General features: G+C 63.8%; 1 protein-coding gene and 1 non-coding gene across 6 annotated transcripts in view; one reads left to right on the top strand and one right to left on the bottom strand.

Moving 5' to 3' along the window:
• ZFYVE28 (zinc finger FYVE-type containing 28) overlaps positions 1-14346 on the top strand; it is a 106234-nt gene extending 91888 nt beyond the window's left edge. For all 5 annotated transcript variants that reach the window (XM_051836673.2, XM_070069533.1, XM_070069531.1 and 2 more), the window contains exons 9-13: positions 9108-9262; positions 9901-10017; positions 11383-11487; positions 12525-12628; positions 13400-14346. In XM_051836673.2, the coding sequence (XP_051692633.1) occupies positions 9108-9262; positions 9901-10017; positions 11383-11487; positions 12525-12628; positions 13400-13531 (613 nt within the window). In that variant the 3' untranslated portion in view covers positions 13532-14346. The remainder of the gene's footprint in view (positions 1-9107; positions 9263-9900; positions 10018-11382; positions 11488-12524; positions 12629-13399) is intronic.
• Positions 14025-17936, bottom strand: LOC127488270 (uncharacterized). The gene is made up of 2 exons (XR_011386823.1): positions 16566-17936; positions 14025-16211 (listed from the first exon to the last, which is right to left on the bottom strand). It is a non-coding gene; the product is annotated as an uncharacterized protein (transcript).
• Between the last annotated feature and the right edge of the window lie 4 nt (positions 17937-17940).

The raw sequence follows: 17940 nt of genomic DNA, 5'->3' as shown, positions 1-17940 counted from the left end.
TCCCTGGAGGAGTCGCTGTGTCAGAGAGGGGCCATGGCCGGGGCTGCTGCCCAGAGCCTTCGGCCTCAGCAGGCCACGCCGGGGAACTTCCTTCCCAGACCTGCAGCAGCGGAGTGCAGGGAAGTCTGTTCCCAGAGGGCCCTCATCGCAGCGCTGCGTGCCGGGCCGTCCTGGGGCGGGAGGCGGAGCGGATGCAGCCGCTGTACTGGCTATGGGAGGAGGCCGCTGGGCAGGAGACAAGCGGCAGGAGCCAGACGCAGGGTCAGAGAGAAGGGAGCTTGGGGCCAGGGCTCAGGGAAGGCCTCTCAGAGGAGGGCACTGGATCAGATCCCAGAGGAGCTGGGCCCCGGGGAAGCTGAAGCCAGGCCTGGTCTTCCCGGCAGCAGCGATGCACCTGCCACCTCCCAGGGGGCTGCACCGCAGTGCCCTGTGGGCGTCTGCACTGGGCAGGAGACTTGGGCCAGGTCAGGGGGCAGCCCCAGCCCAGAGCCCCTATGGCCATCCGTCTTCTAGGAGACTGCCTGTCTCCGCTGGGATCAGGAGCTGCCACCGCGGAGTTCTGTGGCCTTGTGTGAGATGCCCGCCCATCGCTGGGGCGTCCATCTGCACATACAGGTCCCCACCTGTGCCGTCACTTGGGCGTCTGCCTGTAGGTGTGAACCCCCACTGAGGATCCTGGGCCCGCCATGGGCCAGCAGTCAGACCGGTCTGTGTCCCCGGGGGTATCTGTCGCTGCAGCGTGGGTGCATGTGACCCACCACTCTCCTGTCGACTTGGACTTGCTCTTCCGGGCCTGCAGCTGACCAAGGACGGCAAGCACAGGTGCTGGGGAGGGCGCGCTTCCTTCCACCCCTCGGCAGGCCTGGGCTCTGATGTGTGGCCCCCACGTCAGGACTCTGCCCGAATGCTTGGGTTTTGCTCCCAGGCCTTTGCCAACGTCTTGGTGACTCAAACACACACTTGCCCACTGGGCTTCCCAGCCAGGCCACACCACCACTCACCACGCATTCAGTGCCTCGGATGGCGCCCAGTTACCGTGTCACAGCTCCAGCCTGACGTCTGGCGTGGCCGGCCTGGGCTCTCTGCTCTGGGGCTTGAGTCAGGCTGGGGGGCAGTGCTGCCTGGCGTCCGGAGCCATCCATGTCCTTATCCACATTTCTTGTGGCATGAGGCAGGACACAGAGTTGTGCAGGAGCGTGGAGCTGTGGACTTGGCAGCCACGGGGGCAGCTCACCCCTGCTCTGCGGGAATGGGGGCTGCCAGATGGTCACTCCCTCGAGGGGCAGCCCTAACACTCAACTCCAAGTGGAGCAGCCAGGATTCGAACTGGTGCCCATAACGGGATGCCGGCACTGCAGGCAATGGCTTTACCTGCTACACCACAGTGCCAGCCCCTGAACTGTGTAACTCCTGACTTGTAGCTGGTGCTTCATCCATGATTATAGGGCAGGTGTGTGAGTGGATGGGTGGGTGGATGGCTGGGTAGAAGATTGGATGAATGGAGAGACCAAGAGGTGAGTGGGAGATGGGTGGGTGGAAGACTGGATGAATGGAAGATTGTATGGTTGAGTGAATGGATGCGTGGAAGACTGGGTGCGTGGTTGGATGGAGTGGATGGGAGTGGAAGATTGGAGGAAAGGACAGACCGAGGGATGGAGAGATGGGCGAGGCATGGGTGGCTGGCTGGGTAGACGGATGGGAGACAGGGGATGGATGGAGAGACAGACGGATGAGCGGACGGAAGGTTGGTGGGTGGGAGGGTGTGTGACCTTCAAGGAGCAGTCAGCCCAGCAGCTACAGCAGGGCCCCGCGTGGCTCGTTAGAACGTGAGATGTCCCAGCTTCTGGTTTCTCCACGTCGGCTCAGCCCCTCCTCGGGAGCCTGTGGATCATTTCTGCTCCTTGTTTCTCTCTCTCTCTCTTTTTTTTTTTTTTTTTTTTTTTTTTTTTGACAGGCAGACTGAATGGACAACGAGAGAGAGAGACAGAGAGAAAGGTCTTCCTTTTACTGTTGGTTCACCCTCCAGTGGCTGCCACGGCCGGCATGCTGCGGCTGGAGCACCGCGCTGATCCAAAGCCAGGAGCCAGGTGCTTCTCCTGGTCTCCCATGCGGGTGCAGGGCCCAAGCACTTGGGCCATCCTCCACTGCCTTCCCGGGCCACAGCAGAGAGCTGGCCTGGAAGAGGGGCAACCAGGACAAAATCCGGTGCCCTGACTGGGACTAGAACCCGGTGTGCTGGCGCCACAAGGCGGAGGATTAGCCTAGTGAACCGCGGCACCGGCCTTGTTTTTCTCTTACTTGGGCCTTTGAAATAGGGTCTCAAGGGTTCGCAGATTAATCCACGTGATGTCATAGCAAGAAACTTCTGTGTTGCAGTTTTGCAGGTTGGGATTCTCTCTTATTTATAGTCTCCTATAAATAAAGACAAAGTCCTTTTTCCTGTCCATACACACAGTTACTCAGTCTTGCCCGCTTCATATCAATTTGGGCTTTGCTGCAGTCTTCCTGTTCAAAAGTGATTGGAAAAAAAAAAGTGATGGGAATTGAAATTTTATTTGTTTGTTTAAGATTTACTTATTTGAAAGGCAGAGTTACAGAGAGAGAGAGAGACAAAGAGAGAGATCGTCCATCCACTGGTTCACCCCCCAGATGGCCACAACGGCCAGCTCTGTACCAGGTCAAAGCCAGGAGCCAGGAGTTTCACACGGGTCTCCCACATGGGTGCCAGGGGCCCGCACACTTGGGCCTCTTCCACTGCTTTTCCCAGGCCATTAACAGGGAGCTGGATTGGGAGTGGAGCAGCCAGGAGTGACCCAGTGCCCATAAGGGATGCTGGCGTCACAGGCCGTGGGTTTACCCGCAGTGCCACACGCTGGCCCCAGAGTGCCTGGCCTTGAATCCTGCCCCTGCTCCCCGTCCAGCTTTCTGCTAATGCAAACCCTGGGAAGAAGTGGTGATGGGTGCAGGCTGAGATCCTGGCCTTGGCCTGGCCCAGCCCCAGTCCCAACAGTTACAAGTATCTGGGGAGTGAACCAACTAGTAGATGTAAGATCTCTCTTTCTTTGCTGCTTTTCAAATAAAGATACATAATATTTTTTTTAAAAGTTTGGAAAATGGAATTTAAAAATGAGTTTGTTTATCTGAAAGGCAGAGAAAGAGAGAGAGAGATCGTCCGCCTGCTGGGTCACTCCCCGCAATGCCAGGGTTGGGCCAGGCTGTAGCCAGGAGCCCGTAACTCCATCTGGGTCTCCTGTGTGGGTGCAGGGCCACGTGCTTGGGCCATCTTCCATTGCTTTCCCAGGAGGTGGGCCAGAAGTAGAGCAAGTGGGACTCAAATCAGTGCTCACTGGGATGCTGCTGTTGCAGGCCACAGCTTACCCTGCTGCGCCAAGCGCTGGCCCCCCAAAATTTATTTTGGTGAAAACAAATTTGAAGTCAATGCTTAGTTTTTTGATAATACGCATTTCCATGAATTCTTTGCAGGCCACTTGTGCACACAGATCTCAAAATGTCCTGCACCAAATTTATGTTTAAATTCCATTTTCCGCGAACTTTCTGAAGTACCCTTGTGTGTGGGTGCACTGACCGTGCACACCCTGTTCCCGCTTCCTCTGCTCCAGCCATGAGCTCAGATGTCACCGCTGTGCCGTTTGAGACTGGTGGGGCCGCCTGGAATTGCACTGTTTATCCAGAAGACGCAAGCCAACAGAGCCGCTGCAGGGACGTGGCCTGCCTTCGGGGAGAGAGAGGGGTGGGAGGCAGGACCCAGGAGGACAGCCACCACGGGGCGTCTGGAAGTTACAGACATCGGGTGAACACGCTGCAGTACCGTTGTCACCTGGGTAGACACCACAGGCGACAAGAGCGTAGACGCTAGTGAGGTGTAGAACGGCCCTGGTGGGGTGGGTGCTCCCCCAGCCTCTGTCTCGTGGCTCGCCGTCCCTTTGTGTCTTGCGCCTTGGCCACATCTCGCCGTCACTGCCCGCACGTTCCCCACAGGGCTGGCCCCTCTGGCACCAGCTGGCCTCAGCTCCGTCTTGTTCACAGGTGCTACTCCACCACTGGACTTGGTTTAGGGGTCACACACGGGGTCTGACACGTCCCTGGGGCCCTGCCCCCTGCCCACTGTGCGTCTAGCATCCATCTCAGGGAATCAGTGCCGTCGTACAGCCAGTGTTGCTGGGTCTCCCAGTGTTCCGCTAGTGACCATCCCAGTGGCCCCAGGCACAGGCTGACTGGACGGGACCCAAAGCTTGGGCTCCGGGGGAGAGCCCGGGTTCTGATTCTGATGTTCTGGTCTTCTGTTGCCCTCAGCCCTTCTCAGCCGAGCCAGCTCCCTGTGGGCAGGGGTGCTGTGACTTCTCTGTGCCAGTCTCCCAGTGGACCCCCGTGACTCTGTCCATCCACTGGCCTCCCCGCTGCTCTGCTGGCACACGAGGCCATCAGGACAGAGCAGCAGGAGAGGGCTCTCGGGGGGGAAGCAGACTATGGTTGGGGGGTTTGACCCCCACAGCCTGCCCAGCCTCAGTCCCAGTCTGTGGCAGGAGGTCCTGGCTCTGCGCCACGCTGCAGGCTGCCGGCTGCATGGCCTTGCCTGGCTCCGCAGTCAGGGCTCAGCAGTGGTGGGACCCTCGACGAGGGCCGGGGGCTGCCAGGCTGGCTGCCTGCCGCCGCCCCGCCCTCCCCCCCTCAGGTGGGCCTGCGGATGCCCAAGTGTTCCCTCGTTTGGATGTGGCCTGCTGACGGAGCCAGCCTACTGACGGACGTGTACGTCACAAACTGCCCCTTCCACAGGCGTTTGCTCGGAGCTCACGTGGAAACCACGTGTTCGGCGCTGGGTGGACCGTCCGTGGCTTCTGGCGCATTCACACAGTCACCCAGCCTTCACCGCTGTCTGGTTCTATAGCGTTTTTACCGCCCCACAAAGAAACCCCGCCCCACTGGCTGTCAGCCCGCTCCCGGCTGCTGCAGCCGCTGACCCACCTGTGGCTCTGCGGCTCCGCCTGTTGCAGCCATGGCACGGAAGCCGAGTCGAGGCCTCTAACAGTGCTTTCCACAGTGGCACGGCCGGCCACGTTTTGTTCATCCCCTCACCTGTTCTCCAAAGCGCACCTGCTGCACTGCACCCCACCCCCGCAGTGTGTGAGGGCCCCCGCTTCTGCACATCCTCACCGTCCTCACCAGCACTTGCTGTCTCTCATGTTTTGAGAAGGACTCTATCCCAGACACCCTGGAGGGTAGAGAGCGCCACGCTGCTGTCCGCTGGCTTCGCATTCTCCAGGCGATCGTGATGACCAGCACCTGTTCCTGTGTCCGTCGCCGCCTGCGCATCTTCCTTGGGAAATGTCGGTTCAAATCATTTCCTATTTTCAGCTGGGCTTTGTGTCTGTCGTCAAGCTGCAGGATTTGTTTCTGTGTTCCAGACACCTGGTTTGCAGATACTGTCCCATGGCCTAAATTTCATTTACTAGATGGTATCCCTCAAAGCATGGGAGCTTTTAACTTTGATGAAGTCCTATTTCTGGTTTTAGCCTGGTTTACAAAGATGGACTGCCCCGTCTGCCTGTAGAATCCACGGTTCCGGCACGCACGGTTCCGAGTTAGCCTTCACCCATGGTGGGAGGCGGGTGCCCCCATCCTCTGCACGGGCTGCGCAGTTCCGTGAGAGGCTCCTCTTGCCTCGGCACAGTGGCTGAGAACCAGCCGCCCCAGACGTGTGGGTTTGCATCTGGACTCTCAGTCCACCCCACTACTTGGAATGTCCGCCCCATGCCAGAGCCGCAGTGTTTTGTGTTTGTTTTTTAATAAAGACTTATTTATTTGAAAGGCAGAGTTACAGAGAGAGCGTGAGGTCTTCATCTGCTGGTTCACTCCCCAGATGGTCACAATGGCAGGAGCAGGGCTGGAGCCAGGAGCTCCTCCGGGTCTCCCACACGGGTGCAGGGGCCCAAGCACTTGGGCCATCCTCTGCTGCTTTCCCAGGCCACAGCAGAGAGCTGGGTGGGAAGCGGAGCAGCCAGGACCTGAACCGGCGCCCTCACGGGATGCCGGCGTCGCACACCGCCGGCCCAGTGCCAGTCTTGATCACTGACGTCTCATGTCAGATTGTGTCGCGAGGGGAAGCGCTCTGGCCTGGTTTTGCTTTTCAAGGTTGTTTGGCGTCCTGGGCCCCTCACGTTTCTGTTTGCTTGCGGATTTCTGCAAAGACAGAGAGGCAGCGGCAGTTGGGTCTGGAGCGCGGACTCTGGAGATGAATTCGGGGGCAGCGCCATCTCCCCGTTGCTCCGGACCACCCCGTTCCTCCAGTGCAGTTCTGTAGTTCAGTTTCACTCCTGCGCTGCTGTTACTCCAGGTGCCTCCTTTGCTGACGCTGTCCTAAGTGGATTTGCCCAACTTTTCAGGCTGAAATACGGTGCCCTGGAGCCCCAGGTGCAGCCCGCAGCCCCGCAGCCCCGCAGCCCCTGGGTGGAAAGCCATGGCAGCCCAGGCCTCTCTGCCATCTGTGCCTCCTCTTCCGCTATCCCCGCGCCCGATTGTTTTTTGTCTCCTGTCCTTAAGTGTGCCGTCCAGACACACTGCTGTCTGCCGTCACCACGCCCGGCCTGCAGAACCGGGCTCATCTTTCCAAGCTGAACTCTGTCCCCACGAAACGCTGCGCCATCCTCCCCTCCCCGTCTACTCCCTGTCCACGGGACGGACTCCTCAAGGGGCCCCGCATGAGTGGAATCCTGCACAGGTTCTGTGCCGCTGTGACCGCCTTATTTCACTTGGGACAGCGTCGCAAGGCTCCTGCTCTTTCATCCTGGGTAACGCCCCAGTGTGCAGGTGGGCCTCCTGGTGCTCAACCATCCACCCATCCTACCGTGCATCCATGCACGCCTGGGTGGCTCCCCCTAGTGGCTGTCAGGAACAGTGCGGCTGTGGCACTGCTGTGCAAGTTTCCCTCTAAGCCTCTGGTCTCAGCTCCCCAGTGAGGCTGGGGGCACGGATGGAAGCTGACCTCCCCGACGGAAGGGGCCACCCCTTCTCTTAGTCCCCTGGGGAGAGGGGGGAGCAGCAAGGCCCACACGCTGAAGGTCCCTGGCTTAGCCTCTGTGGAAATCGGGCCACCTGGGAGGGCGGAGCCGCAGATGATCCCCCAGGTCCGTGCCGAGGACCCATTGCCGCGGCCGGCACCCCGGCCTCCCATTGCTTCTCTGGGTTCCAGGGATGGACGTGAATGTCAGAGCAGGACAAACCCCTGCAGCCTTGCACCCCCCCCACACACACGGGGGCCTTTCCCAGCCCCGAGCCCCCAGAGCCGGCACCAGAGCCGGCCACTGTCCTCGGGGCCTCGCGGGTCTCACCCTCGTGCTCCCGGGCCAGCTCGGCCCTGGCACGTGGTTAGGTCCCCGTCACTCGCAGGTTCTGGCTCCTATCACTTCCTTCCCAAGGATCTGAGGGGCGCCCTGGCCTGTGGAATTCGGGCGGCTCCGGTTCTCCTCCAGTGCCGCAACTCACCCTGCCCCTAGCCAGGCCCGGGGGCCCCGAATGCCGGAGGAAGCTGCCAGCGTCAAAGACCCAGCAAAGGAATCATCTCTGTCCGTAGGAAGGGAAAACAGGGCGGGCCTCTGACGGCAGCTTTAAAAACAAGCGCCATTTCTAGACAGGCCGAAGGTTTTTGCACCTGTGAAACCGTGAGAGCGGGAATCAAAAGGAACTGGGACGTGCAGGGTGCGGGCAGGTGTTCGGCCGAGCCGCCCCTGCGTCCCCTGTTGGGGGGCCCTGGCTCTCAGCCTCCTGCTGGGCAGACCTGGGATGTGGCAGCGATGGCCCAGTAACTGGGCCCCTGCTGCCCACGTGGGAGACGGGCTTGAGATCTTGGCTCCCAGCTCTGACCCAGCCCAGTCTGGTCCTCGTGGGCATCTGGGCAGTGAGGTAGCAGGTGAGGGAGCTCTGTCTGTCTCTGCCTCTCAAATTAGAAAAAGAAAATGTTTCCAAAGTGAAATTGCGGGGCTGGCGCCATGGCGGGGCAGGGGAAGCTGCCCTGCCGCCTGCAGCGTCGGCATCCCGTATGGGCGCGGGTTCTAGTCCCGGCTGCTCCACTTCCCATCCAGCTCTCTGCTGTGGCCTGGGAAAGCAGTGGAAGATGGCCCGTGTACTTGGGCCCCTGCACCCACGTGGGAGACCCAGGAGAAGCTCCTGGCTCCTGGCTTTGGATCGGCTCAGCTCAGTTTGTTACAGCCATTTGGGGAATGAACCAGTGGATAGAATACCTCTCTCTGCCTCTGCCTCTCTGTAACTCTGCCTTTCAAATAAATAAATAAGTCTTTTAAAAAAGAAATTGCACAAAGAAGTTGAGGACATTTCCTAGATGGTGGGACAAAAAGAGAAAGAGATAGAGGACAGGCGATAGTTGTTTTTAAGTGGGAGGGTTGATGCTCACAGCCCCTGAGCTGGGCGAGCTGTTTCCGCAGCCCTGGCAAGAGGCAAGGGCTGGTGGGCGGTGCGTGCGTTTCCCGCGGCAGCCATGACACGGTGCCACAGGCCGGGCCCAGATCACAGAAACTGACCCTCGGGGTCTGCAGGCCGCAAGTGCGCAGCCTGGCAGGGCCACTTTGCCTGCAGCGGCTCCGCGGGAGGAGTCCTCCTGCCCCTCCAGGCCTGCCTGGCTCGTGGCTGCACCACGCCGGCCTCCGCCTGCTCCTTGTGTCTGTGTCTCGGAACCACAGTGGCTGGGTTTCCGGCCCTCAGTGTGACCCAGGATGCCCTCCTCATCCACAGACCCTTCACTGGATCTCGCCGCAGGAAACGGGGGACCAGGGGCTGGGTGCACACATTCAGTCCGGCGCAGCCGGCACGAGCAGTGACCCAGCAGGAAGTTGGTCTGTCGGGCTGAGCTGGGGATGCGAGAATGAGCGGCCTTAGCGTGAGTCAGCGGCAGCTGTCCGTAGCAGGAGACCCGGCGGAGGGACACAGAGGCACTTGGACAGCAGAACAGAGGGCCCAGAGCAGGGAGAGGCTGCCGGGTGAGCGGGCCGAGACGTCACCGGAATCGAGGACAGGCTCCCGTCCTGGCTCGCAGGCCTCCCGCCTCCTCACACACCCCCGTTTGCTTCTCCGTGTAGCGACTCTGCAGCCGCTTCCCGCCCCTCAGACCAGACTGTGCCGGAGGCAGCCCCCACGGCCACCCCCGCCACCCCCGCAGCCACGAGAGAGAAGATCCGATCCAGGTTCCATGGCAGCCACGACCTCATCCACCGCCTCTTTGTCTGTATTTCAGGTGCGGGGCTCTGGGCCAGGGATGGGTGCGCGTGGACCCTGGGGGTGCGCGTGACCTCCCCCTGGCTTTGCCCTGTCTTGCCCTATAAATGCGCCCCCAAGAGGTGAGCTTTCCTTTCCGTGAAGGGTGAGGCAGCGGAAGGCACTCGCTCCACAGGGGCAGGGGAAGTGCCCTCGGCTGGGTGGGGGGTGGCAGCCGGGGCTGGGGAGGTGTGCCCAAGAGCAGGGCGCTGGGCACCGCCCTGGGCAGGCCCCACCCTGGGTGCCCCCATCCTGGGTCCGTATTGCAGTCTGCGGGCAGTTACTTGGGGTGTTGTGTGCGGTGCCAGGGTGGGAGCTTTGCAGGCGCCCTGACGGTGGGCATAGCATGGGGCTCCGTGTGTCCCTGGGCGAGTGGCCAGGGCTGCTGACCTGTGGACGAAGCGCACGAACGTGAACAGCAGCGCTGCCGCGTGGCCCTGACAGTTCTCGTGCCTCGCCTGCCGTCCTGTGACTCGGGGGTTTCTGCTCCTGCTGGAGGAGTCGCCCCCAAGAGCTGGAGGGATTGGGGCCGCGCTGGTCACTGGTCCTGGACTCTGGCCAGCCCGACCCAGCCTCCCCTCTGTCTTTCTGTCCCTCTGTCGTGGTCCTGACCCCCAGGGGTGGCTGACCAGCTGCAGACAAACTACGCAAGTGACCTGAGAAGCATCCTCAAGACACTGTTTGAGGTCATGGCCACCAAGCCTGAAGCCGACGACAAGGAGAAGTTAAAGAAGGGTCAGTGTCCCTTCCGGAGAGTTGGGGTCCCCTCAGGACAGGCTCTGAGACCCTGCTGGCTGCCCTCGGGGGGCGACTGTGCACCCGGAGACTCGTGTGACCTGCCCCACCCCACACGTGCCTGGCCACCTGCTGGTGGAGCCCAGGGACACAGCACAGCCAGGCTGTGCCGGGGGGCCGCGGCCCAGAGAAGCAGCCCCACCCCAGCTCTGCACATGGACCACAACCCCCCACAGGCTCAAGCCTGCGGCACCTGGCTCCCGTCCTCCCTGGCCCTGCCGCAGTCAGGTATTAACTTGCTGCCGACAGTGTGTAGGGAGATGTGTCTGTCCTCTTACAGATGGGACCAGACATGGCGGGGGCCCCTCCCCTCCAGAGTCAGCCACACCCAGACCCAGACATAATGGGGTCCCCCCACCTCAGAGCCACCCACACCCAGACCCAGACATAACGGGGTCCCCCCACCTCAGAGCCACCCACACCCAGACCCAGACATAACGGGGTCCCCCCACCTCAGAGCCACCCACACCCAGACCCAGACATAATGGGGTCCCCCCACCTCAGAGCCACCCACATTCAAGAAAATGAGAAATGGCAAGAAGTCTGCTGCCCGCTATAATTTGCCTCACACTCAGCACACGGCAGGTCCACACGTGCTCTCTCACATGCAGGCACACATGCAGGCACACACATGTTCACACAAGCACACGTGAAGGTGCACATGCACTTGGGCCCGCACATGACGTGGCGTGTATGGGGGGAGGCATCACGGCAGGGACGGATTAGGCGCAAAGAGTTCAGCCCTTGGTTCCTGCAGAGTCCGAAGGCAGAAGTGGGCGCCACCCCTGCTGGCTGCCCCTCGTGCTGGGCTGAGGGTCTGTTCTGGGGGCTTCTGCTGCCGGGGATCTGGGCACACAGGCCGCTGCCCTCCCCGGAGCCCTGGCCGGCAGGGTCCTTGCCCGTGGGAGGAGCCTATGCTGACCAGCTCTGCCCTAGGGTGTGCTGCACGCCCACATCCTGCCGGGGAGTCAGGGCAGGGCGGCACTCTGGAGACCCTGCTTCCAAAAGGCGGCAGTGTGGGCTGACTGTGGACAGGGTTGTGGGCCCCTCGGGCCTCGCCCGCCTGGGGGCCACAGATGCAGGACCCGGGCGGGATGCCCATGAAGAGGGGCAGCTGCACACTCCAGGGTCCCCACAGAGAAGGAGCCATCAGGCTGAAAGACCCTGCCTGCTCCGGTGACGTCCTCCACCTGCCGTGGTCACTGGGTTTGGGGGAGCCGACCCCCTGTGGGCTGCACCAGCTGTGCCCACCGGGCGGGGGACGGTGCATGAGTGTGCACCACACAGCAGCTCTCTCTCTCCTAGTCACCCAGACGCTGCGGAGTGCCGCCTTGGAGGACTGCGCCCTGTGCCAGGAGACCCTGTCGTCCTCCGAGCTCGCAGCCAAGACCTGTGATGGGGACTTTGAAGGTGTGTGGGAAGCTCTGGGCCGCCTGCGGGGCGGAGAGTGACGGGGCCTGCACTGGACGCTTCACCTCTGGCCCAGACACAGGCTCGGGAAGGCAGCTCTCCTCCACCGAGACTCTCCGCAGGCCACCAGGGTGCGCAGCTGCCCTGGGAGCAGCCTCCCACCTGCTTGCCTCCTGGCTTCCCGGTGGGCAACAGGGCCCTCCCTGCCCTGCCGCCTCGCGGCCCTCCCGCGGGCCCGGTCCTCCGTGTCTCAGCCTGGTGGGCAGGAAGTGCAGGGTGCAGGGCTGAGGCCTGGTTGTGGCTCAGGGTCCTGGGGAAAGGGCCCACACCTGACACCCAGCAGTTCACCTGCTACTCCTGGGGACCCAGACCCTCCCTTGACCGCAGGAGTCACAGGAGCCAAGGGCCGTTCGTGTGGGAGCCTCTGCCAGGCGGCCTGGTGGCCGGGTGGGGACTCGGGGCCCATCTGTCAGGAGGGCCCTGTAGCCCATGGTGGGCAGGAGCCTGGTGGCCGGGTGGGGACTCTGGGCCCATCTGTCGGGAGGGCCCTGTAGCCCATGGTGGGCAGGAGCCTGGTGGCCGGGTGGGGACTCGGGGCCCATCTGTCGGGAGGGCCCTGTAGCCCATGGTGGGCAGGAGCCTGGTGGCCGGGTGGGGACTCGGGGCCCATTTGTCGGGAGGGCCCTGTAGTCCATGGTGGGCAGGAGGCCTGGCCGAGGTGCACGGTGCAGGAGAGCACCTGGGCCAGAGCTGCAGGCAGAATCTGGGCAGGAGAGGGCTGGGGCCAGGGTGTGGTCGTCCAGCAGGTGCTCCTGTCACACACACCGTCGGCCCTGGTGGCCTGGCCTGGGGTGAGGCGTGGGCTGCAGCCAGGCACTTGGGTCGCCTGCACAGGGTTTCCTGAATCACAGCCAGGTCAGAGCAGAAGTTGGGGTGGGGGGCAGGGAGGGGGTAGGTGGGAGGCAGCTGCACACACACCCAGGCCTCCACCCCTGCCGCCTGCCCACGTGGTGACGTGCCCCCCGCTCTCGTGACAGATCCCCCGGAGTGGGTGCCCGACGAGGCCTGCGGCTTCTGCACCGCGTGCAAAGCGCCCTTCACTGTCATCCGCAGGAAACACCACTGCCGCAGCTGCGGGAAGGTAGGCGGGGCCGCAGGGTGGGCACTGCCGCAGGTGCGGGGAGGTGGGCGGGGCCGCAGGGTGGGCACTGCCGCAGGTGTGGGGAGGTGGGCGGGGCCTCAGGGTGGGCACTGCCGCAGGTGCGGGGAGGTGGGCGGGGCCGCAGGGTGGGCACTGCCGCAGGTGCGGGGGGAAGGTGGGCGGGGCCGCAGGGTGGGCACTGCCGCAGGTGCGGGGAGGTGGGCGGGGCCGCAGGGTGGGCACTGCCGCAGGTGCGGGGGGAAGGTGGGCGGGGCCGCAGGGTGGGCACTGCCGCAGGTGCGGGGAGGTGGGCGGGGCCGCAGGGTGGGCACTGCCGCAGCTGCGGGGAGGTGGGCGGGGCCGCAGGGTGGGCACTGCCGCAGGTGCGGGGAGGTGGGCGGGGCCGCAGGGGGACCACCTGTGTGTCTGGAAGTCAGGACCCACGCTGCCCTGCGTGGTTGATGGGGCCTTTGGGGTCTTTGTGCAGAGGCCCTGCCGCGACTCCAGGGGCTCAGCCCACGAAGCGTGTGTGCCCAGCCCTGGCCAATCAGAGCCGGGGTGGGGGTGGGGGGACCTTGGCTCTGAACAGGAGCCTGCAGTGGCCGTGGTGCGGGCCTGGAACCCTCCAGAGAGCCCTGCCCAGGGTTTTCTGAGGGTCCCAGCTCCTTAGCCCAACAGCTCCTGCCAGGATGGGAGGAGTCTGGGAAGGGGCGGGCCCCGGGTGGGAGCTGTGCAGGCCCCGCCCGCCAAGCCCATTCCTTCTGCTCCTAGATCTTCTGCTCCCGCTGCTCCTCGCACTCGGCGCCGCTGCCCCGCTACGGGCAGGTGAAGCCCGTGCGCGTGTGCACACACTGCTACATGTTTCACGTCACGCCCTTCTACAGCGACAAGGCGGGCGTCTGACCGCGCCGGCCGGGAGCGCCCGCCTCGCTGCCTCTCATCAAGCTGCCGCTGCCGCAGGACCCCAGACTTCCAGAAAGCCCGCCCCTCCGTCCCTGGCCTCCCCACCCTCAGGGACCCCAGGCCAGCCGCGGGGGGCCAGCAGGAGGTCAGCTTTGCTTGACGGGGGCCCCGGGCTGCTGGCGGGGCAGGGCTAGGTCTGGGCTGCGGGAGCTGGGCCCGGGCTGGACGCGGCCCACACAGCGGCCACTCCGCCGGCCTCCTCTGGCAGAGGAGGGGACGCCCCCTGCTCACCCGGTTCCCCGGCGCCTGCCGCTGCCGCCCCTTCTCAGGACCCCGCTACAAAACACTCATCTCATTTCTCAGAGGGGGAGGGGCGTGGCTGCACCCTGGCGCCTGCCCACCATTGTCCACCTGCGGGGGGACGGGACCTGGCCCGGCACTGCCACCACAGGCAGGGAGGCTTGCCGGGCAGCCCAGCCCCTGTGCAGCCCCTGGGACCCTGGCCCGCTTCCCCAGCCCCAGGGCGGACAGGCCCCGGGCTGAGAGAGCCCAGCACGGACACCTCCTCAGGCTTAAATCTCAGGCTTCACATTGCAATGACGATTGCAGTTTTATTTTTAGGGAGATGACACACCTACTGCTTCTTTTATAGGATAAAACCCAATTACTGTTTCACAGTGGAGCCCACAGGCACAAAACGGCTTCTGTAAGGGAAAAGTCTATCACGGAGGGAAGATGATATATTGAGATTATTATTTTTATTTTCTAAATGCTGTAATTCAAAACCATTTCCATAAATCTATTTAAGGATTGCAGGCGCTCTGGTTTCTGTGCGAGCGCCGACCCCCGGCTGCCGGGGCTCCAGCGGCGAGGCGGCTGCGTCCGGGCCGAGCGCACTCAGCCAGGAGGTGGGACAGCCGAGGCAGGACTTGCTGCTGAGCCGCTGGCCTGTGCTCTTGGCCACCCCTCCTTGGGGCCCGTCCCCTGGTGGCCTTGGTCTCGGGCTGCCTTTGGGGGCCCAGCAGGGAGAACGCAGGGGCTGTGGGGACTTCCGAGCCCAGGCCCATGGAGGGCAGGGCTGTGAGTGGATGGGGGCAGTCCCTGTAGCCACTCACTGGAGAGAAAGTTCCAGAATGCGGGGCTGTCTTTGGCAGCAAAAAAAAAGAGTAGGGGTGCCCAGGGGGCCTCAGTGGCTGCCTATCTCCCTGCCTAGCGGGCAGAGCACAGAGGTGGCCCCCATCCTCGCCACATGGGCTCCTGGGCAGCTGCCCGGCGGGGGCCGGGGGAGCCGGCCCTGCTGCCACTGACCAAGGAGTCAGCCTTGCAGGGAGCCCTCCTGCAGCTACAGCGCCAGGCCTGTCAGGCACCTACAGGCAGGGGTGGGAGGCAGGCAGGTCCCGGAGCCCTCCGGGCCAGCCTCGCCTGCCTGCGTGCAGTGGGGGATGGGGAGCAGGGCAGCCCCTCCCCGAGGAGCCCCCTTCCTGTCTGCGGGGGAGGGGCTCCCTGGACCGGGAAGTTGCTGTACCTCACTCAGCGTGGGGTGGGTCATCCCTTCCTGCAGACGACACCCACCCCAAGGGCAGAGCCCGGATCTGGCAGGGGCGGGGGACTGGCCCAAGGTTAGTGCAGCTAAGGAAGCGCTGGAAGGGTGGGGTGGGGACCTGGGAAAGGTTGGGACGTGCCACGAGCTACGGGGTTGGCGTGAGCCCTGGGGAGCCAGCCTTGAGCTCGGTGAGGTCAGCTCCCCGCGCCTCCGCGTGCCCATCGTCACCGTCCCATGGTCCTTCCCGCTGCCACATCCCGGACTTCGTACCTGCTCTCCCCTCCGCTGTTCGCCAGCCTCGCAAGGCGGCAGGACAGCGAGGAGTCTGGTTCTCAGGAAGTGGCAGAGCTGGTGCTGGGGGTTAGGAGCCAGGAAGCGCTGGCCCTGGCTGCCTGTGCCTGGGACCACTCGCGGCAGGGGGCCAGGGGGCTTCTCTAAGCTGGGAAGAGGGCTGGCAGCACCCCCACAGCCCAGCCCAGCTTCCAGCAACAGGCAGGGGTTGTAGGCCAGGCTGGGCCCTTCCCAGGTGCACGCAGCCTGCAGCAGCCCACAGGCAGGCCAGCAGGTCAAGGCCTGGAAGCCTGGGACACAAAGGTCACCATGGCCAACCTTGGGGAGGTGGCACCAGGGTGGGGAGAGAGGAGTCCCAGGCAGTCTCACCCGCCCTCAGTGCAGACAGCTCAGCCCACAGCCGTGGCCCTAGCACTCTGGCCTCTGGAGCTGCCCCGCTGCCTGCCCCTAGTGGCTCACCCATACAGCTGGCCTGTCTTCGGGAATCCCAGGCCAGCCCAGTCCTGGCTGGGAGGCAGTAAGGCCTCTCACCTCACTCTCCTGCTAGCCATGTGGATGCCCAGGCTAGGCCGGGGTCAGGGAGGCTGGGAACAGAGGCCATATGACCCAAGTGGCAGACACAAGTGAGTCAGGGACCCCCTCCTTCCTGGGCTCCTCCAGGGTCCTGGTTGCAGCTCTTACTGGCCACAAGGGGGCAGCCGACCCCACTGCCTCCTCTCTGCTGTCTGGCTCAAGGAGGAGCCGGAACTGGCAGGGGCGGCCGGCTGTGGTCATGCACCCCAAGTCAGGACAGCCCCCCCAGCTTGTGCAGCCAGACTTGGTGTCCAGGCTCTCGTCTGCAGGGTCCTGCAAATGGGTGAGGGGTCCTCAGAGGCCCACAGCTGGCACAGCAGTGACCAAAGGCGAGGCAAGCTGCTCTAAATGGCTGGGGAGGCTGGGGAAGGGGCTGTCCTGCCCCAGCTGGATGCCCCCACCCCCACCCCACACACAGCAGAGACCCCATCATGCCCCCCGTCCCAGGCTTCCCTCCCCCAGGCCTCTGAGAAGAGCCAGCCAGCGTAGCCATGGGGCTGGGGCCACAGCATGACAGGCTAGGCCCTGTGCCTGCCCCGTCCCAGGCCCCCCACCTCAGTGCCTCGACGCACTCCGCAGCGTGCGGCTCAGCCCACCCCACCCCCATAAAAATGTCTGAAGTCTTACTGTTGCTTTTGGACGTTTCTGCTACGAGAGATCCGAGTTTACAGTTGTCCCGGTTGTCCGGGCTCACCAGCGCCGTGGGGAAAGCCTGCGCAGCGAGCACACCGCCTCCCCGGCAGCTGTCCGCCACGCGGGCGCAAGGTTAGGGCGCACGGACGTTTGATCAGACCTTCGCCTGCATCTTGAAGACAGCGTCTCCCCGAGTGTCAGCTTTCGGGAAGGCCCCTAGGTGCTCAGAGGCCTGGCCCGGGGCCTGCACTGGCCAGCCGGGTGGCCATGGCCCCAGCCCGGGCTGTCCCTGAGCTTGTGGTCCTGCAGGCCTGGCCTCCCACAGGCCCAGCTGCCTGTGGGCAGGGCCAAGGGCAGAAGCGCCGTCCCCTCTGTCCCTGCCACCTCCTAGCCCCCAAGAGGCAGGTACTGTCGCTCCCATCTTACAGGGAAAGAAACCAAGGCTGGGCTGAGTGACGGTCTCAGGGCCGTATCCGAATCCAGGGTATCTCTGGGGAAGAGGCCAGTGACAGGCCCCCCAGGCGTGCCAGGTGCCAGCTCACAACCAGGCCTCCCAGTGCAGGGAGCCCAGCTGGGGGGCGGGGCTCGTCACACCTGGTGACCGTCTCAGGAGCTGTCTGACCAGGCTCCCCAGGCCTGCGCAGAGGCAGGGCTGCAGGTGTGGGAAGCTTCTGACCAGGTGGGCTGGGCAGAGCAGCCTCCTGGCCAAGGGGCTGGAGCACGGTTACCCCAGTGACTGCGGTGGCCAAAGACAGCAGAGGGGGTGGGGTAGGGCCGGGTGCTCCAGGAACCTTGGGGCGGAGGCTCTGCAGGGGCGGGGGTGCTCCAGGGGCCGTGCTGAGCCCCCAGTCACCCTGAGAAGTCTGTGTGTGTAGGAGGTTGATCCTGGGTTCAGAGAAAGGGCACCGGGCGGGGAGGGCCAGGCAGTGTTCTAGAGGGTTCTGTCCCCAGGGTCCCACGGGGTCTGGGGTGGGATCCCTCAGATGGAGGAGCCATGGAAGCCGAGGCCAGGGAGGGGGTGGGGAGAGGGAGCCCGAAGCCCTTCCGCCCAAACGGAGGTGGCCCTTTCTGGGTTCAAGCCTCTATGGGGGCGGGTAGGCCTGGGCTCGCACAAAGCAGTGAGGACCCAGAGGGGAGGCTGAGGGGGTCTGCGGCCTGGTCCAGGCAGGCGGGGTGCAGAAGGGACTCCAGGTTCGCTGGTTTCCACCGGGCGGGTCTGGAACCCCGTTCTGGGGCAGGGGCGGGGAGGGCGGGGATCGAGGGGCACGCCACCCCGTCCTCCCCGGCGACGGCGCCTGGGCCCCGCGGAGCAGGTTAGAGATCCCCGCTCCCAACCCCGACGCCCTCCGCCACCTGCCGCTTCCGGGTC

The sequence above is a fragment of the Oryctolagus cuniculus genome, chromosome 2 (assembly GCF_964237555.1).
Source record: "Oryctolagus cuniculus chromosome 2, mOryCun1.1, whole genome shotgun sequence".
Classification (NCBI taxonomy): Eukaryota; Metazoa; Chordata; class Mammalia; order Lagomorpha; family Leporidae; genus Oryctolagus; species Oryctolagus cuniculus.
The sequence above is the reverse complement of the archived record's forward strand: the minus strand, read 5'-3'. Positions and strand labels throughout refer to the sequence as shown.